This window comes from Cetorhinus maximus, chromosome 1 (genome assembly GCF_964194155.1).
Source record: "Cetorhinus maximus chromosome 1, sCetMax3.hap1.1, whole genome shotgun sequence".
NCBI lineage: Eukaryota > Metazoa > Chordata > Chondrichthyes > Lamniformes > Cetorhinidae > Cetorhinus > Cetorhinus maximus.
The window spans coordinates 159,571,239-159,592,953 of NC_135879.1; the positions used below are offsets into that span (position 1 = coordinate 159,571,239).

Consider the following 21,715-nt stretch of genomic DNA (forward strand, 5'->3'; position numbering starts at 1 on the left):
CCAACTTCACCTGCTTCAGATGCTGAAACCCTCATTTGATTCCTCTGTTACCTCTAGATTTTACTAAATTCAATGCACTCTTGGTCAGCGTCCCATATTCTACTATCAGGAAACTTGATGTCATCCAAAACTCTGCTGCCTGTGTCCTAAACCACACAATGTTCCATTCCCCTATCACCCCTGTTCTTACTGACTTACACTGGCTCCCAGTCAAGCAACGCCTCGATTGTAAAATTCTCATCCTGGTTTTCAAATGCTTCCATAGCTTTGCTGTTCACTATCTCTGTACTCTCCTCCAACCTCACAAGCTTCCAAGAACCTGCGCTCATCTAGTTCTGTCAAGACCCTAAGCTCTGGAATTCCACCCTTAGCCTCTACAATTCTCTTTCTTTCTTCCTTTAAGATACTCCTTAAAACCCACTTCTTTGACAAAGCTTTCGCCATCTGCCCTAATATCACATTATATAGTTCCTGCAAAGTGCCTTTGGATGTTTTATTATGTTAAAGGTGCTATATAAGTTGTTGTTGTAGTTGCCTATACCCACTCCATCTCAAATATCACTTACTTCTACTTTCATATCACCTGCTTCCATTCCTACTTTAAACTACTCACTGCTGAAGCCCTTGTAATTTGTTTTATCACCTCCAGACTCAACAATTACAATGGCGGAGAAGAAAAAAGTTGACGTTTCGAGTCCTCATGACCCTTCAGCAGTTCTGCTGAAGGGTCATGAGGACTCGAAACGTCAACTCTTTTCTTCTCCGCCGGTGCTGCCAGACCTGCTGAGTTTTTCCAGGTAATTCTGTTTTTGTTTTGGATTTCCAGCATCCGCAGTAGTTTTTTGTTTTTATCAACAATTGCAATGTTCTCCTTTGCCCTCCAACTTGTCCAAAACCCATCCTCAAATCCTACCTCTGAAATTTTCTCCAATACAAAATCTTCCCCCAAATACTTTGTTCCACTGACTCTAACCCTTTACCTATCCTCATCTACCTTTGCCCACCATTGGTTGCTCAGTGACAAAAAAATTTAGTTTGATTGCACAGTTTGGATGATACAAGGGAGAATCAGATTGAATATAAAAAGTACAGAGAAGTGAAAAAGAAAATAAGAGAGGCAAACAGCATGAGAATAGCTTGGCAGATAACATAAAAAGGGAACCCAGGGGTCTTTCAACGGCAAATTAACAGTACAAAGTTTGTTAGAGGAGTGGTGCAGCCTAATGAGACCAACCTGGAGGACTATTGGTGAAGGCAGAAGGTATAGCTGAAGTATGAAATGAGCACTTTGCATCAGTATTTGCCAATGAAGAGGACTGAAGCAATGGTAAATAAGGAGGTTGTTGGGATACTAGACAAGATAAAAATAGATGAAGAGGGAAAACCAAAAAATCTGACAGCACTTAAAACTGACAGCAACTGGGCCCAGGTAGGATGGATCCTAAGTTGCTGAGGAGGGAAGTGAGGGTAGAAATTGTGGAGGTGCTGGCCACAATCTTTCAATACTCCTTAGTTACAGAAGGCTGGAGGATTGCAAGTGTAACACCCTTGTTCAAAAAAATGGGAGAAAGGTAAACCTAGAATTACAGGTCAGTCAGTTTAACAGTGGCAGAGAAGCTTTAGAAACAATAATCCGAGAGAAAATTAACAACCACTTAGACTAGAGAAGGACAGTCAGCACAATTTGTTACGAGCAAAACATGTTTGACTAACTTGACTGTGTTTTTCTGATGAGGTAACAGGGAGGGTGGAGGAGGATAATGCAGTTGATGTCATGCATATGAACTTTCAAAGGGCATTTAATAAAGTACCACATATTAGGCTGGTTAGCAAAATTAAAGCCCATGAGATAAAAGAGGCAGAAGCAACAAGGGTACAAAATTGGTTAAGAGATAGAAAACAGAGACTTGTGGTGAATTGATGATAGCTATTATGGTCACCAATTCTGAGACTCACTTTATATTCCAGGTATTAATTGAATTTAAATTCCACCAGCTGCTGTGTTGAGATTTGAACCCATGTCCCTAAAATATTACACTGAGCCTCTGAATTACTAGTCCAGTGATGTTACTACTCCACAACCATCTCCCCATGAAGCAGAAAAATATTTGAAGAAGAGCAAAGGAGTGGACCTAACTAACTAACAGAATCTTTGAATATTTTTAAGGCAGAGGTAGAGAGATTCTTGATAAGCAATGGGGTGAAAGGTTATCGGGGGTAGGCAGGAATGTGCAGGTGAGGTTAAAAATCAGATCAGCCATGATCTTATCGAATGGTGGAGCAAGCTCGAAGGGCTGAGTGGCCTACTCCTACTCCTAATTAGCATGTATGTATGTACGTATGAATTGTTCTTTGAAAGAATCTGCACAGATTTGATGGACCAAATAGCCTCCTTCAGTGGTACAGTCCTTCTGACGGCACAAGATGGTTGCAAAAATTATACTTAAAGGAACACATCATTACTCATGTTATCAGGAACTATTTTAATAAATGTTTTAGGGATTCATCTGATGAAACAATTTGTGCATAAAAATTGATATTACCAGTAATAGTCATCAGGGTTGCAAAAATTAACACCAGCAATATCCTGATTTCAATATCAAACACATCCTCAACAATGTAATCAGAGTAAACCTTTGCTTCACTTTACCAAATAGGGGGAAAAAAGCTGCCCATATTGATAACTGTTGCAATTTTTGAAAAATACCTTCCAAGCAGAGTTGGATAAAGTTTCTGCATGCTTTTGGTGCCTCTTTGGACCATAACTCTATATCAATGTCACCTGCTGTAGTCTTCAAAAGAACCTGAAAAGTAAAATTCCACAATGATGAACATGGTCTGATCTCCAATTTATCAACATTACAGTGAAATCGCGAGGAGTCAAACTCGGATGACACAAAATACTGATTATGTAAAAGTTGGCAATCATTCCTGCCGGCAGAATTGCAAATCCCATAGAAAGATGCCCATGGTGAGCCGAAATTCCGCACTGGTAACAGTGGATTAGCCAAACTTGTCCAAACTTGTCATACAACCATGCCGACTAGAGTGAAGTTAGACCTCAAGAGCACAACATCATGGAGCGCTGGAAAAACCATCATATGACATCAAGATCTTCCTGTGAAAGGATGTGCAAAACCTGAGAGTATGGCTAAACCTGTGAGAAAGTTAAATGTGTTGTCAACTGGAGAGAAGGAGATGATGATACAGCAAGTGGAAAACTATGGCATGAAATGGAAAGTGGACATCGCAAAGGAGTGGGAGATTCCACCATCAAGTTTGTCCACCATTATGAAACACAAAGTAAACATCTTGGAACAGTTCGACAAACAGGCATTCTCTCCAGCAAGGAGGAGGATGAGAACAGCTGCCTATCCCGACATTGATAAAGCTCTACTAACATGGTTCAATGCAGCCTGAGCCAGTGCCACAAAGGCCGTAGAGATGCTCCGGGATTTCACACTGTAGCACGAAAACATGTTTGAACCATAGAACCATAGAAAAGTTACAGCACAGAAGGAAGCCATTTGGCCCATCTTGTCCATGCCAGCCCGAGGATACCCAGGTGCCCTTTCGAATGCCACCTTCCTGCACCCGGCCCATAGCCCTGCAGCTTACAGCACTTAAGGTGCAGATCCAGGTACTTTTTAAAAGAGTTTAGAGTTTCTGCCTCTACCACCAACTTAGGCAGCGAATTCCAGACACCCACTACCCTCTGCGTAAAAAAGTTCTTCCTCATGTCCCCCCTACACCTTCTGCCACTTATCTTGAATCTGTGTCCCCTGGTTCTAGAATTCTCCACCAAGGGAAACAATTTTATCCTGTCCACTATATCTATTCCCCTTATAATTTTGTACACCTCAATCAAGTCACTTCTCAGCCTTCTTTGTTCTAAGGAAAATAACCCCAACCTATCCAATCTCTCCTCATAGCTACACTTCTCTAATCCTGGCAACATTCTTGTAAACCTCCTCTGCACTCTCTCCAGAGCTATTACGTCCTTCCTGTAATGTGGTGACCAGAACTGCACACAATACTCCAGTCGTGGCCTCACTAGTGTTTTATACAATTCCAACATTATATCCTTACTTTTATATTCTATACCTCTGCCAATGAAGGAGAGCATTCTTTACAACCTTGTCTACTAGAACTGGGGCCTTCAGGGACCTGTGTACTTGTACGCCAAGATCTCTCACTTCATCTACCCCTCTTAGTATATTCCCATTTATTGTGTAATCCCTGTAACTGTTTGACCTCCCTAAATGTATGACCTCACACTTCTCTATGTTAAAATCCATCTGCCACTTTACCACCCACTCCACTAACCCATCTATATGGTTTTGGAGATTATGGCTATCCTCTACACTATCCTCTACTCGGCCAATTTTTGTGTCATCTGCAAATTTCCCAATCGTTCATGTCCAAATCGTTAATATATAACAAAACAAAAACAGAATTACCTGGAAAAACTCAGCAGGTCTGGCAGCATCGGCGGAGAAGAAATCAGTTAACGTTTCAAGCCTTCATGGCCCTTCGGCAGAACTGAAGCATAGTTAGGAGAAGGGAGAAATATAAACTGGTTTAAGGTGGGGGGGGGAGAGAGACGTTGAGGGTGTGGTGATTGTGGAGATGAGCAGATAATCAAAAGATGTCACAGACAAAAGGGTCAAAGAGGTGTTGAAGGTGGTGATATTTGTCTAAGAAAAGTGCTAATTAAGAATGGAAGACAGGATATTCAAAGTACAGCTCTAGTGGGGGTGGGGTGGACAGACTATCAAGGTTTTAGTTTTAGATTTAAAAATAATGGAAATAGGTGGGGAAAGAAGAATCTATATAAATTATTGAAAAAAAAAAGGGGGTGGAGAGAAACGGGGTGGGGATGGGGGGAGGGGGAGTTTAAGATCTAAAGTTGTTGAATTCAATATTCAGCCCGGAAAGCTGTAAAGTGCCTAGTCGGAAGATGAGGTGCTGTTCCTCCAGTTTGCGCTGGGCTTCACTGGAACAATGCAGCAAGCCAAGGACAGATATGTGGGCAAGAGAACAGGGCGGAGTGTTAAAATGGCAAGCGACAGGGAGGTTTGGGTCTTTCTTGCGGACAGACCGCAGGTGTTCCGCAAAACGGTCGCCCAGTTTGCGTTTGGTCTCTCCAATGTAGAGGAGACCGCATTGGGAGCAACGAATGCAGTAGACTAAGTTAGAGGAAATGCAAGTGAAATGCTGCTTCACTTGAAAGGAGTGTTTGGGCCCTTGGACGGTGAGGAGAGAGGAAGTGAAGGGGCAGGTGTTGCATCTTCTGCGTGGGCATGGGGAGGTGCCATAAGTGGGGGTTGAGGAGTAGGGGGTGATGGAGGAGTGGACCAGGGTGTCCCGGAGGGAACGAATCCTACGGAATGCCGTCGGGGGGGTGAAGGGAAGATGTGTTTGGTGGTGGCATCATGCTGGAGTTGGCGGAAATGGCGGAGGATGATCCTTTCAATGCGAAGGCTGGTGGGGTGATAAGTGAGGACAAGGGGGACCCTATCATGTTTCTGGGAAGGAGGAGAAGGCGTGAGGGAGGATGCGCGGGATATGGGCCGGACACGGTTGAGGGCCCTGTCAACGACCTGCTGAGTTTTTCCAGGTAATTCTGTTTTTGTTTTGCATTTCCAGCATCCGCAGTAGCTTTTAGCTTTTTGTTTTTATCTCTGTCGTTAATATATAACTGCATTGACAACATGGCAAACTGTATCACGCACATCCGAAAACAGCACGCTCAGCAGAAAAAGATTACCGAGTTTTTCTGGAGCTAAGTCCAGTTCTTTTTCAATGTCAGGTCATTGTAAGGTGCAAACAAATTGAATAAACACTTTTTCTCACATTTACTGCTTTATTGTGTTTTCATTTGATACTTGAATCTATTGTTCTTGACATAGGCTGCGTTTGTAGGCATATCGGGTTCCAGAGAGACGCATTCACATGAGAAAGGGCCCTCCTCGGCTATTACAAAGCTATGCTTAACATGGGTTTGGAAGCGTTCTCCTGGGATTTGACTCATCAAGATTTTACTGAGTATAGTGCTCTAATATATCACATCATTTGTTAGGTTACTCTTTGGGACCTAGGATTGCATTCTGAATCAAAATTGAAATTTCTGTACCATATTCTTCTTAGTTCTTCTTTCAAGACAATTATTAAATTAAGAAGCACTTCATAATTGCCTAATACTCCCTGATTCAATATATTGGCAGGATTTTGGAGTCAACGGCGAAGCAATGGCACTCGCCCCTCATTGAGCATACAGCTGCCAACAGACTTTTCACTGGCTTTTGAGCGGTAATTTAGGATTCCAGGAGATCATTTCAGCACTGTGCCCTCTAAAAGGGATCTGTAGCGAGCGTGAGCAGGGAAAACCACAGCGTAACTCTTCTATCAGATTGAAAGATCCTCACTGAGACGTGGAGACTCTAAACCAGGAAGTTTAAGTTAGAATATTGAATTCATAGTAAGCTCATGTAGAGAAGATGAAATAGAGAGAAAGAAAGATAAGATTATGAGAGAGAGATAAAGTGATAGAAAGCAGAAAAACATTTTAATTTAAAAATATTAGATCTCCAACAATAATTAAATTCTGAAGAAATGAGAATCCATACTTCAGAACCAGAAAGATTGCCTGGCTGTAATTAAGACTTATCACACCGTTAAAAATTAATTTACACCCTAAAGTACCAGCCCTAAATTTTTCTGGTGTGCTTCATGGATAACTAGCAAACCGCACCTTCACACCCTTACGTGGATTTCAATGTTGAATCTATCGGCAAGGTACTAGTGAAGTGAAGCTTGTGGATGGACAGGGAAACTTGTACTCCAGCTTCCGGATTTCCAGACTTAACTGTCATACGGAGACTTTAGGAGTGACTTCAATTTATTCCATAATAAGAGTGAGTGCTGTCACCATCACTGTTATTTCCATTGCAAAATAGAGGCCAATATGTTAAAGAGCTGAAATGTGGTAAAACATATTATGCCAAAGGCCAAGTGAGTAAGCAAACAGTATAGAGTAGCAACACGGACCACAAAGGTTTGACCACTGGTCCATTTTAAATAAAATGACCTCAACTGGGGTGCTAAACTAGCCCAAAAACCCTAGTCGAGGGAGGGAGAAGGGGAAAATATCACACACGTTGTACATTTCCTATTGCAGATTTCTGTTCACTGACCCTTGTATGGACAAAGGATTAGGCTACCTATTGGCTGATAGCTTAAAATGAATAATGGCCACTTCAGCAATGTATTGGTGGACTCTTGCACCCATGTAAAGTTACAATAAAGCTAATGATTCTGTGCTTCCAGCAGGGCATCAAATTCAAAGTGAGTGCGCTGTATCACAGATTCTCCAACCAGTATTCCCCTTTCAGCAAAGCTCCAATGCTGTTGCTCCATCAGTAAAGTTACAATTATACCAACCAAAAGTCACTACTGTCACAAGAGAAATAGTAATGATGTAAAAAAACTTTTCTTTAAAACACAAACATTATCATGTTATTTGACTCGAGATTTACTCAAGTTAAAACTGAAAATGTTAAAACAAGATAAATTTCCAAGTACGAGCGGTTTGTTCAGAATATTCTCTCCCCCATCCACTAATTGATAAAACATTTTAACAAAGTCTAAGGAAAATTCTAGATTTCACATCTTCTGTAAGTTACCTCATTCTAAATATGGATTTTATGGTTTACCATAATTATACAATTCAATGACAGGTACAGTTGCATAGTGATTATGTTACTGAAATTGTAGTCGAGAGATTAAAAAAATACTGGAAATATTTAGTAGATCAAGCAGCATCCGTGAAAAGAGAATCAGAACTGAAAAAGGTGAGAGATTTAACAGGTTTAAAGGAATTACAGGAGATGATGGTCACAAGAACACAAGAAATCAGAGCAGGAGAAGGCCACATGGCCCACTGAGCCTACTCCACCTTTTCATGGCTGATCTTGGGCTTCAACTCCACTTTCCCACCCACTCCCCATATCTTTTGATTCCCTGAGACCCCAAAAATCTGACAATCCCAACCTTAAATGTATTAAATGATAGAGCATCCAAAATCCTCTGGGGTAGAGAATTCCAAAGATTCACAACCCTTTGAGTGAAGTAATTTCTCCTCATCTCAATCCTAAACGATTGGCCCCTTATCCTGAGATTATGCCCTTTCATGTTTTAGATTCCCCAACCAGAGGAAACAATCTCAGTGCCTACACTATCAAGCCCCTTCAGAATTTTGTATGTTTCAATTAAATCGCCTCTCATTCTTCTAAACTCCAGGGAATAGACCCACTTGACTCAGCTTCTCATCGTAGGGCACCCCTCTCATCTGAGGGTCCAATCTAGTGAACTGTCACTGTATTGCCTCTAATGCAAGTATATCCTTCCCCAAATATGGAGGCCAAAACTGCATACAGTATTCCAGGTTTGGTTTAACCAAACTCCCGTATAACTGTAGCAAGGCCTTCATGCCATTTGCCTTCCTAATTGCTTGCTGTACCTGCATGCTAACTTTCTGCGTTCTTTGTATGAGAACACCCAGGTCTCTCAGATGAAGTCAAGTGGAATGCGGGGTGGAACAAGGGGTGCTCAAATGAAGGGAAAATGCCAGGAGAGTAGGGGGACAGACCAAGGCCTGATTTGGTAATAAGTGCCACCATGATGGCTTGGGTGGGTCAAGTGGTGGAAGGTATAATCAGGCAGGGAGGCTTCTTCCAGGGGAAAGGTGGAATCACCCCATAGCCAGGTCTCCATCAAGACATGACATCAATTCAATCATCCACAATAAATTCAAGGATGGGAAGGACCTGTTCGCAAGTGAACGAACATTCTGGGAGATTCAGAGAGGAAAGGAGTTCATTGGTCCAATGGCAGCATCTGCAGGGTCAGCACTAGGAGGGGTGAGTTGGATGAAAAACATACTGGTGAGATAACCACAAGCAGGCACAGTAGGTGGGAAGGATGGCAAGCGAGTAGGATGGGGCAATTGGGGTTGCTGCTTGAAAAGATGCAGCAATGAATGCCTCAATGAGTCCTTTAGAAGATGCCAAGATCAGCACAGGAGGAAACTGCCAGCTTATCTAAGAGGGAGTCAAGCCTGTGATAGACAGGAGAGTAGGAAAGTCAAGGAGTACTGAAGGGTTGGGGTAGGGATTTTAGAGGACAGTAGTTGAGAGGGGAGAAATGAAAGGAAGCATGATATCAGGAAAGATGGATCTAGGAGAGGGTAAAGAGAAAAGTAAACAAAAAGGGAGAAAAAATGCAAGTAGAAGTGACGGGCTTGGGTCAGGAGCTACAGCCAAAACACACATGCAAATGAACACAGAGAAAACTCACGGTGCATAGGCTTAGTTACGTAGCAATTATTAGAAGCAACTCTATGACTTGAGCCCATAATCCAGGCCAACACTACCAGTGCCAGGACTGCTGTACACTCTATGTAACCATGCATGCAGGTTTCAGTGTGAATGCCTTTTTCTACACTCAGTTTGTGAAAACAATGAAGATGCAATTTTCTGTTTTCTAAACAAGTCCCAATACACTATAGTAACCCTTCAAAGCTATGCAGGCTCAATTTTAAAACCCAGATAGGCATCTTGATATGTAAATAAGACACTGTAAGAAACTGAGCCTACCTCTCAAGTGAGCAGCGCCCCAACTCTCCAAGAAGTCTTTACCCATTAGACAAGGATCTGCCAGTTTCATAAAGGTCTCAGAAATAGCAGTCAAAGTCACTACACTTTGATTTGAGACCAGGTGTCTCACAAATATATGCCTGGTTTTGTCTGATATTGTCCAAATCAAATAAAACTGAGATAATCTCCATTGTTACATGAAACTCTCAACCCTCTACAACTGATCTCTCTCCATCCAACCTTCTCTCTTACCCCTTCTAATTGTCTCACCTCAGAGTCAGAACACTGCCGGTTCTAATCTCACTCTAGGCATTAATGCAGAAAATTTGGACCGGCAGTTCAGTGTGATATGGAGGGGGTGCTACATAGTCAGAGGTGCCACCTTTCAGACGAGACATTAAACTGATACTCAAGCGAACATGAAAGATCCCATGGCATTATTTTGAAAAGCAGAGTTCTCCCTGCTACCTCTGCCAATATTTATCCCTCAACCAATGTCACTAAAACAGTTGACCTGGTCAATATCACATTGCTGTTTGTGGGACCTTCCCTCGAAAAAAATTGGAGGCCACATTTCCTACTTTCTAACAGTGACGATGCTTCAAAAGTGCTTCACTGACTGTAACTGGGACATCTTGAAAGACACTATCTAAATGCAGGTCTTTCTTACTCCATCCTTCCAGTAACATCTCCTGTGCCCAAGCAACAAAATGATGTGTACAGGGGGTCTTGTATTTCATCTCCTCGTTCAAAGGGTTGGCAGCACTACGAGCAATCTTTCTCCACTGATTTCTATTCTCGGCTGCCCTTACTGCCTGTCCTAGAGAGAGGCCAGTCCACTTCCGAGATTATCCATCCAAGTCATCTTGGGTTTTTCTTGCGCAAGTTTTCCAGCTGTTTAGCCTTGCATTACACCCCTTTCTCCAAACAGGAAATGTTCCCTCAAGAAAGTAACTTAGACAAAGTACATGACCATTTGGACGTGGCCTGTAGAAGAAACTAGTCCCATTGGTCAAATGGTCTTGTTATTGAATTAATTTACACGCATTGCCCCTCACATGAAGACACCAACTGGTATGCTTGTTGCCCCAAGTTGTAGAGATGTCTTTACCTTGCCACTGCTCGGCGGTTCCTGGATGTAGATGTTGCTCATGGCGGTCGTTTAGAACGCGAGCCCGGTTTAAAACCAGGAACGCGCTCGCGCTACGGTTACCGATCCCAGGAACCCAGGCGGGCCTCCCTCACCACACGAAAAAAGCCTGTCTATGAAGTCGTTGTTTCCAGACCATCCAGTTATTCGGCTCCACTAGGAACCTGCGTCCCCGCGAAAATTTTATTTTTTTGATCTACGCGTCTCATCCGTCGCGTCGGAATGATCCGCCTTGGCTCGCGGCAAAATCCGTCCCGAAAGCAAACGGCCCCATGTCATTGACGCACAAATAGAGACATTAACTGTTACGAGAGGATTTAAAATATCTTGTACAATTTTGAAAGGAAAGTTTAAATCTAATATTTATTTTTATTGACGACGTTTGATTTTTTTTATTGCGGTTACAAATGGAGTCAGAAATGTGGTTGGTGGGAAGATAATAAACGGTGCACCAGAGCGGCAAGCGTACTTGGGAGTTTTCTGGAATTAGAGACGAATGGAACTCTTCAATGGCTTTTTCAGGTGAATGAATATATCAAATATAATAACTTGTACTCCTTTCAGAAATGTAAGGGGGAGGAAATCTAAACTTCAGAAGTGCTTCATAGATCAATCGGTGGCAAATGTGACTCTAGTGGAATCTTGTGTTCAGTATTTGAAGCAGCAAAACGTCACTGATGGGTAGATAGGAAATAGAAACGGCGTTCAGGTCAATTATCAGGAAAAAATGTACAGTTCTTTATACAATCCTCCCCCCCCCCGCCCCGGCCGCAATAGTTGGTTCATGTATGACTCGGACAGCAGTTATCCCGGCAATCATATCTGCTTCAGGAATTTGGACAGCCTACACCAGACACCTCAAAACACTGGAGCAGTGCCACCAGCGGTGCCTTCGCAAGAGTCCAATGGCAAGAAAGGTGGTCGAACAGCAGCGTCCTCTCCCAAGCCAACTTGCCCAGCATCAAGGCACTAATCACTCAAAATCAGCTCCTGGGCAGGACATGTCATCCATATGCCTTACACTAACCAACAGCTCTACTTGGAACTTGATCATGGCAGGAAACTCCCAGGAAGACAAGGGAAATGCTTTAGGGATGTCCTCAAAGCATCCCTGAAGAGGTCTAACATCACCACTGACTCAGAGGAGCCCCTGCTTGTGACCAACCAAACTGGAGAAAGTTTACTCAGGAGGGCACCGAACACATCAAGAGACTTCATTGGAACCATGCAGAGACAAAGTTGAGGTGTCGGAGAGAACGCACAAACCTCCAAACAGTTATCCAACCCTCCAAGCACTTCCTGCCCCTCATGTGATACAGTATGCAGATCACATACTGAACTTATCAGCCATCTCAGAACCCATCGAACCGGATTTGAAAGATGTCATCCTTGATCCTGAGGGTCTCCCTAACAGAAGAGTTAAGGATTTTACCGCCAATAATGGATCTGAAATCGAATAGCACAGATTTCAAAAGTTAATGTCACATTTAACCAACCTTATTTATTTCTATGAGAAAGTAACAGAATGAATAGAAAACTCACTATTAACAGTAGGGATTTAACAGTAGTTACTCAGACTGATGCTCCACAGCAATTGGTGCTGGGACCAGTATATACATAAATGATTTGCATTCAGGAATCAGAAATATGATATCAAAATTTGCAGACAATGCTAAATTGAGGCGTATAGTTAACATTGAGGATTACTGCAACATAATACAGTAAAACTTTTAATAAACTTGTAGAATAAGCATGAAAATTTCACATTCATTTCTGTATAGATATAGTGAGGTGGTGTATTTGATAGAGGCCAAACACTCTTTGGAAAGTAAGAATCTAAATGGGATAGGGGTTCAAACAGTTCTTCATTCACAAGGGTACTCAGATGGTTAGAGAGAATCAAAGGGAAATGTCCCAACTCCAGAAAACTTGCAGAATATGCTCCTGTTGCAGTCGATGAGGGTCTATGTCAAGGAGGATCCCCAGAAGGTGAAGAGCCAGCAGGCTGTTTACAGCAGAAGCCTCCAAGATCATCTTCCGTTCCAGCGTCCAATCTGTGGAGCATGATGCGGAGGTCTTTGTTGTCAAACACTTGCTGTCGTAGTTTGTAGAAGGCTGAACTGGTGCAGCTTATCCAATGTTGGATCTCCTTGTCAGTGGTTGATTTAAATTTTGTTTTGGCAACAATGAAGTTTCTCGTATGCAGAAGGGCTTAGAAGTGGCGTAGTGGTAATGTCACTGGAATAGTAATCCAGTGACCCAGATTGATGCTCTGGGGACATGAGTTCAAATCCCACCTGGTGGAATTTAAATTCAAACCATAAATATAAAGTTAGTCTCAGTAATGGTGACCATTAAAGTATCATTGATTGTCAACCTTTCCTGGTCTGGCCTACATGTGACTCCTGACCCACAGGTTGACTCTTAACTGCTCTCTGAAATGACCTAGCAAGCCACTCAGTTCATTGGCAAATAGGGATGGGCAACAAATGCAGGCACATCTCATGAAAGAATAAAAAAAAATTGAATAGATCAAGAGTGATTTGCAAATCTGGTGCAGAGTAGACATTGGCACTGCAGTCATGTGTAAACTGGGATCATGTATATCTGTGCACAAAGGTGACCAAGGTTAAAGAGTTTTATAATACTGACATTGTCAGGTGGATTTTAAATTGTGTAAGGGGCTACCTCTGGGTCCCTGTATGCAAATGTAAGAGAGGTGGTAATCCCAGGCACCAGAGACACACTGATCAAAGCTTCTCTGGATGACATCATCATCTTTTCTCAGATCCATTGCCAGTGTGCAAACTGATAGCATCTGCAACCAGTTCGAACTGGCCTCGAGCCAAAGCAAATCGCATACATGATGAACAAATCTCTAGATAAAGGGGGAAAAATGCCTAACATCACCGTTCTCTTGTTGGCCACCTGGGTATATGGCTCCATCAATCTGTGCATAGACCCTTGGTACACAAACACCAAGTGTCACTACATGCTGGGGTTATACCTATCCCCATTGTTGTGAAGGATTGGTCAGGCCATGTTGCTGTGGAACTCTCCATTCAGTTGGACCATGCCATGCCACCTATCCCTCATGAGAAAGTTTGTGCAGAAAAACAAGTTTGACCACAAATCCATCAGGCAGTGGTCCCCCTTGAAGCCCTGCAAGAAAGGGAGATCTAGAGTTTTGAAGAATGAGAGGTGATCTCATTGAAACCTACAAAATACTTAAGGAGATAGACTGGGTAGATGCACGTAAGATGTTTTCCCTGGTTGAGAGCCTAGAACCGGGGAACACAATTTCAAAATAAGTGGGAAGCCACTTAGCACCGAGATGAGGAGAAAGTTTTTTACTTGGAGGTTTGTGAATCTATGGAATTCTCTATCCCAGAGGACTGTGGAACCTCGATCATTGACTGTGTTTAAAGCAGAGATTGGTATTTAGAAATCTGTCAGTGACAAAGGGATATGGGGATAGTGTGGGAAAAAGTCATTGAAATGAATGATTAGCCATGATTGTATTGAATGGCAGAGCTGGCTCAGTGGGCTGAATGGCGTACTCCTGCTCCTATGTGATAGTGGATTTCCTCAGATAGTTCTTTGAGCAGACCATCAAAGTCATTTGGCAGATTGCCTCATCGCCAAAGCTTTCGAACAAACATCAAAATATGGCTTGGCTGGTTGTGAGAAGAGCTCTCCCCATCAGATCTTCCTTCCATGACAGGGTCTCACACCCTCTGCATGTTTCCCTCAAGGTGGCTGAGGTGTGGAAGAGACTGTTGTCCACCTCTTCCTGTAACGTGCCTTTGCAAAGCAGGTCTGGAAAAAGCTGCAGTGGTTTTTGTCCAGGTTCATCGCAAGCAACTCCGTAACATGGGAACCTGTGCTCTACGGGCTGTTCTCAGGGACACACATGGAGATAACATCAACTGCTGCTGGAGAACCATCAACTCAGTGAAAGGTGCTCTTTCATCTGCCCAAAACTTGTTAGTCTTCCAGTGCGAAGGAGGGTTGTAGACTAGCACGTTCCAGGTCCAGGACTACATGCTGAGGGACACACTAAAGCTTTGGACGGCTGCCGCACAGACACAATGGGAAAAAGGCCACCATCCAAGTGGGATGAGTATCTAGTTCATGGTTTATGTTAATATTTGAGAGGTAATTTTTAGTTCTGGGAAGATTAAAGTTTAACTGTAGGAAAATGAGGTAAATGCAACCAAAGCAGCTTGGAGCCCATTACACTTAAATGGTTGGGGCTACATTGACTTAAGGAGTTAACAGCTGGAAAGGTAAGATCCCATAACAGCAGGTGGGCTTACTTAGCTGGAGAACTGGAGACGTAATGTCTACGCTGCTTGCAAAGAAGTTCAGTCCAGAGATATGTTTTGTTTTGGAAGTTAAAGCTAAATTAGTTCAAAAGTATTCATTGAACCCTGAAAGGCTATGTCATCATGGAGATAGCTGGAGCTTCTGACGGTTCTCTAGTTACAACCCTTTTGTGTTTGCTGGGAGAGGGAGTTAGTTGCAGTTTGGACCTGGTGTGGTTTGCAGTTGACAGAGGAGCCTTGTGAACTGTTAGCAGGCTCAGGCAGTTAAGGCGCAGCGAAGTCCTGGGGAGCTGAGAAGGTGACAGAAGATCACTGGTTCCGTGCCAGGTAGTTAGGGCTCAGATAAGCCCTGGGAGCCATTTACAGCTCAGTGCAACCAAGAGACTGGAGTTCGGAGAAACCCGAAGCAGTGCCAGCTTAGCGAGGCCAGCGATCTGTACCAGTAATTAGAGGCTGGAGTACAGTTTTGTGAATCCCCTGGAATGCAGTCTCAGGAGAAGAGATTGAACCATTGAGAGGTGAGCAGTCAATGAGATAATCTGAGTCAGAGCGGCCTTTGAGGGAATTTGGAAGCGAAATCTTTGAAAGTGAGGAGTTAAAATCGCTCATGAGGGAGACAAAATTTTAACAAGATATTGTAACTCACAGTGGTCATTGACATCTGGGTGGGTTGCTGAGAAATCTGTGGGATTTCTCTTGGTTGCATCTGCCACTTGCTGTGCAGTGTGGTGTGTTTGACCACAGTTTGCCTGATACTTCATATTTACCTCATAATTCTGCATGTTAGGGTATAAGATAGATACTGCAGATTGTTTTACTTTTCTGACTTTGTATAGTAGAGTTTATTTTATTTGGTTAAAACCACGGAATCTTGTGGGTAACTAGAATTTCAAACTTTGTCTACTTTAAACAAAAAGTTACTAGTCCCTAACTAGATTGTAACATGACATCCTCCCGCTGGAGCACACTGAGGGGTTGGAAACCATGTAAAACCGCTCGGGCTGTATGTTTGACATGGAATGGATATTGTAAATATAAGCTGTAATTGCAAGTGTAGTGAGGTTCTCAGGGTGTCATGTACTGTATTGGTAGAAACTGATCTCGTTTGAACTTTATGTAAGTCATCCTTGAACTATCATATAATGTACTTTTATAAATTTTACAAATGAAGTATATTTTTGGGAAAGAAAGCACTGGAGTTTGATTCTAGATGAATAGAATTGAAATGCAGAAAAGTTATCTTGACCTTAGATGAAAACCAAGTCCACACTTGGAGTACTATGCAAAGTTCCAGGCTCCATATAGTGAAAAGACATAAAAGTACAGGAGAAAATTATATAAAAAAAAGATTTGTGGTTTTCAGAAAGAAATTAAATAAGCAATTGAAGAGTAAAAATTGTAGAGCAACAGGGAAAGGGTAATAGAGTGAGACTAGCTGAGTTGCTCTTGCATATGATGGGCTGAATGGCTGTCTTCTGTGCTGTAACCATTCTATGATTCTATTTACAAGGATGATACCAGAACTAAGAGATTACAACAATCAGGAAAGACTGGACAGGCCGGATCTTTTTTCCCCCTAGTAAAGACAAGACTGAGGTGACTTGTTAGAGATCTTAAGATGAGTTTAATAGAGTAGACATAAAGAGGATGTTTCCACTTGTGGGGAATCCAAAAGTAGTGGTCATAAATGTGTTGGTTACTAATAAGCCCAATAAAACAAGTCAGGAAAAACCTTTTCATTATGAGTGGTGAAAATGTGGCATTTGCTAGTAAGTGGAGTATTTGAGGCAAATAGCATAGATGCATTTAAGAAGAAATACATGAGAGAGAAAGGAATAAAAATGCTGTTGACAGGGTAAGATGAAGTATGGTGGGAGGAGTCTCATGTAGAGCATAAACATTGACATAGACAACATGGGCCAAATGGCATGTTTCTCTGCTATAGCATCTGTGTAACGCTATGTAAACTAACAAAGGTTACACAGGGTTGGGTCTAGGGTCACCAACCCAAAACAGTTCTACAAGTGTCTTCTCTTAAGGAAGAACAACTAATTTTATATAAGACATAAAAGTTTAATTAAATAAAGAAACTATCATTCTTAATCTTCTTGAGAAAGAAGTTCAAGTCTGTTCTGCCTTTCCTGATAATTGTACCCTTGCAGTTCTGTAAGTATACCCTCATAAAAATGCCTGCAAACTGTTTTTTGATTCCAAGCACACTCCAATGAGATACTTTATGCATCAGTTTGCTTGATATCATTGCAAAATCTGAGCCATTTTTCCTTGTATCATAATGCTAAATGACAATATTGAAAAAGTATAAATGTACAATGTAACAAATTGTGTTCCAGAAAGATTATTATGTATCAGTTCTAATTTAAAAACATTTTTTCAGGTCCAAATAAGGATAATATCCGAGCAGGATGCAAGAAATGTGGATATCGTAAGTAGCAAACATTAGAAATTTTTAGCTACCATTATTCACAAAGACAGCACTTTGCTAACTAAAATTTTTCTGACCAACAGCAAGGTAATATAATCCAGTGTTTCACTGTCCCTGTGTTAAGTTTTATTGGGTTTCCTGATATTTTCCTTTGCTTGTACTATAAATGTTATTTTTCCTAAGGAACAAAACATTTTCTACTGATCATTGCAATTGCAAGCAAAAGTTTACTGTTTTTGAAAAACAATTAGCATTCTAGTTCTCTGCAATTTTAAATCTATTTGTAGATTTGCCACAGCATAGGTTTTTCTGAATCCATGGCCTTGCCTCTCCCTCCCTCTAACCTCCTCCAACCTCACAACCTTCCAAGATATTTGCGCTCCTCCAATCCTGGCCTCTTGTGCATTTCCAATTATAATTGCTCCCCTATTGGTGGCCATGCCTTCTGTTGGCTAGGTTCCAAGTTCCGGAATTCCCTCCCTGCACCTCTCCACCTCTCTGCTTTACTTTCTTCCTTTAAGGTACTTCTTAAAACCTACCTCTATGTCCAAGCTTTTGGTCATCTGACCTAATATCTTCTTGTTTGGCTAGGTGTCTTACTTTATTTTTTAATGCTCCTGTGAAGCACCTTGGGACATTTTATTATGTTGAAGGTGCTAAGTAAATATAAGTTGTTGTTGTTGTTTGTGAATAAAATGGGCACTTTCCAAGCTACCCAAAAGCACCAATATCTTTCAATAAAACTACCTATAGTACAGAAAAATAAATCATTTAGGCTCAATGTTCTACTTCTGGAATTTGGAACCTCTAAAATTTTCACAATGCAATTTGGTGCAATTTCACCTCAAATATACTTGAACTCCCTCTGTAAACCTTAATGTCTTGCTGCACCTCTCTGCCCTTCAAAAGTCTCCTTAGAACCGAATTCATCCTCAGCATCTTCAGCACTCTAATCCAATCCCTGTTGTTAAATGTCTTGGGAGCTCTTGTAATGTTTAAGGTGCTAATTACAAGTTGTTGTTCATTTGGTCATAGGGAGAGGAGGAGAATTGGGAAGTTGGAGAGAAAGCAAGGCAATAGAAAAAGGGAAGTAGGAAAAAAGAGAGGATTGGCAGAGGGAAAGAGAAGGAGAGGGAGATTGGGGAGAGGGGAGGGATAGAGAGAGAGACAAAGGATAGGAGAAGGGAAAAGAGAGGAATTTTTATCTCCATCCGAGAGGAAATATGATGCCTTGGTTTCATAGAAGCTTACAGCATAGAAAGAGGCCATTTGGACCATCATATTTCTTCCAACTCTTTGAAAGAGCTGTCCAATTTAGCCCCACACTCCAACCTTTTTCTCATAACCATGAAAATTAGTCCTTTTCAAGTACATGTCCAATTGCGTTTTTAAAAGTTTCTATGGAATTGGATTAAATCTTAGCAACCTTCTGTGTGAAGAAATTTGTTCTCATTTCCTTTCCAGTTCTTTTATCAATTATTTTAAATCTATGCTCTACATGCCAGAGGAAATAGAGCAAGTAGAGAGAAACTACCAAAACCCCTATAATTTTGAATACCTAGAACCATAGGAAAGTTACGGCACAGAAAGAGGCCATTTAGACCATCATGTCTCCCTGTAACTGTCATTGCTCTAAGGAGAGCAATCCCAGCTTCTTCAATCTCAGCATAGCTGAACTCCCTCATCTGTGGTGAACCTCCTCTGTACTACCTCCAGTGCCTTGACATCCTTCCTAAAGTATGGTGCCCAGAATTGAACGTTGTACTCCAGCTCAGGACTAACCAGAGATTTGTAAAGGTTATAATTACTTTCTTGTTTTTTGTTTATTCAGTGCTCCCATTTAGAAAGCCAAATATCGCTCATGCTTTCTTAACTGCCTTCTTAACTTTCCCTGCCACTTTCAAAGATTTGTGAATATACACTTCCAGATGCCTTTGTTCTTGCATCCCCCTCGAAATTGTATTGTTTAGGTTATACCGCTTCCCCATGTTGATTTTCCCATAGCACATCGCCTCATACTTATCCTCATTAAATTGCATCTGCAGGTACTTGTTGCATAGTTGTTATTATTGGACTAGTAATCAAGAGGCCTGGACTAATGATCTGAAAACATGAGTTCAAATTCCACCACAGCAGCTTGGAAATTTAAATTCAGTGATCGTGGCTCAAGGTCATCCCTATCTTTTGGGCACAAAAATGTATGTTTAAGCCTATGCTTGGTGTATAAGTCGACCCCATCCCATTTCCAGCACGGAAATACAGGTTTAGGGTTATATTTGCCTTCTAAGTCAGCACATGGGATCAAGCAGGCGATATAGGCTGTATTGCCAAGAAAATGTGCGGGAGTTTAAGATACACATACGTGGGTTGGGGAGGGTTGTTATCTCCTTTTTCTTCTTCCTCCTACTTCTTTTCTCCTTTCTCTTATTCTCTTTCTCTTGCAAATATAAGTGCATTAAATTATTGTTGTACTGTAAGCTTTTTTTGTACTGTTACTCATGATTGTTGTTAAAACTTAATAAACAGAAATTTAAAAAAAAGACACACACACAGAGCAGACTACGCATGGCGACCAACAAACAGAAATGGGTCCTTCTGCCAAAATCATGAAGTACAAAGGTGGTTTCAAACTAAAAGTCATGACGTTTGCTAACTCACCAAATAACTGTACTGCAGCAAGGGAATTTGGTGTTAGTGAAAAATTGGTGCGAGAATGGAAGAAGAAGGAATCTGACCTGAGGAAGATGCTCAAGACCAAATGCGCCATGAGAACAGGAAGCAGCCACTGGCCAAACCTTGAGAAATATATATCAGAATGAATGCTTGAAAATCATCAAAATAGCTGCATTGTCATCAGAAATGCAGTGCGTATATATGCATTTAAGTGGCCAAATCAAACCCTGAGTCCAGCAAACATTTCAGAGCAACAGCTAGTTGGGGTACCCCTCTTTGTGGAATGAAAATGTTTAGTGTTGCGGCAGAAAACCAAGATTGCTCGGAGACTACTAAAATAACTCAATTCCAAAATTACCAGTTTCCAATGATTCAGCATCAGACAGTGGCAAAAACACAAGTACCCATTATGTCACATCGGCAACTTAGATGAAACACCCATGAATTTCAGTATGCCTAGCAACCAAGCATTCAGATCATTCAAAAAAAAATGCAAAACATCCAGTTCAGTGGACGGAGAGGAAGATGATTTGTGTGGAGGGATGACTATGAAACCGAAAGCACCAAATTGATCTGGAGTGGCATCCCTACAATGGTGCCATAGCCAAAGTGACTCAGGATCAATTCAATGAATTCTGCATTGGATGTCCAGAGCGATGATTTGATGGTTTTTAAAAGGTTATGATTGTGCTTCAAACTATCCTTGTAGAATTATTTCATTAAATAAAACATGACACCTTGATTTTAATTTTAATTACTGATGTTATTTTTTCTTCAAATTTCAAAATGGCAACCACCTACACCAACACTGGTGGTTCACATTTTATTCTCACATTTTATGCTTTTATACATTTTATACTTAAGCATAAGTCAATCCCTGTTTTTGGAAGGATTTTTCAAAGCTTCAGGGTAGACTTATATGCTGCAATCTACGGTAAATAAATCTGGATTTTTTTTTAAATTATAGGTAGTATCAGTAATGGTGACAGTGAAATGACCAGATTGTCATCTCATCTGGTTCAATGATGTCCTTCAGCGAAGGAAATATACTGTCCTTACCTAGTCTGAAATGGCCTAGCAAGCCATTCAGTTGTGATCAAAGTGCTATGAAAAAGTCACTTTAATGTTGCATGATATGCTTGTATGGTAAATTCAAATTCTTCCAAAGTCCAATATCCTTTGATTAGTTCCATGGGATATTTTGCATCCCCCTATACAGGCAATGGAACCGTGGTTTAACGTTTCCTTTAAAAGACATACCTCCGATAATGGGGAAGTTGTTCAGTACAGTACTGCAGTGAAGTGTCAGCCTAGAATATGTGCTCAAATCCTTTGAGTAGAACTTGAACCCACACCTTCTGATTCAGAAGTAGGAATGCTACCACTGAGCCAAGGTTAACATTTGGAAAGCTTGGGCTTGTTGAATCTGATCAACATGTTACAGATTTGTTTACATTTTATTAAT

General features: G+C 41.5%; 2 protein-coding genes across 2 annotated transcripts in view; one reads left to right on the top strand and one right to left on the bottom strand.

Annotated features, from left to right (window-relative positions):
* cwc27 (CWC27 spliceosome associated cyclophilin) overlaps nt 1-11,062 on the bottom strand; it is a 304,456-nt gene extending 293,394 nt beyond the window's left edge. The window contains exons 1-2 of the mRNA XM_078548949.1: nt 10,768-11,062; nt 2,708-2,804 (exon numbers count right to left, since the gene is read on the bottom strand). Coding sequence (XP_078405075.1) covers nt 2,708-2,804; nt 10,768-10,809 — 139 coding nt within the window. The 5' untranslated portion in view covers nt 10,810-11,062. The remainder of the gene's footprint in view (nt 1-2,707; nt 2,805-10,767) is intronic.
* A 43-nt stretch (nt 11,063-11,105) lies between these two features.
* The window catches only part of srek1ip1 (SREK1-interacting protein 1), a 36,378-nt gene continuing 25,768 nt past the window's right edge, over nt 11,106-21,715 (top strand). The window contains exons 1-2 of the mRNA XM_078548963.1: nt 11,106-11,328; nt 17,530-17,577. Of these exons, the coding sequence (XP_078405089.1) occupies nt 11,316-11,328; nt 17,530-17,577 (61 nt within the window). The 5' untranslated portion in view covers nt 11,106-11,315. The remainder of the gene's footprint in view (nt 11,329-17,529; nt 17,578-21,715) is intronic.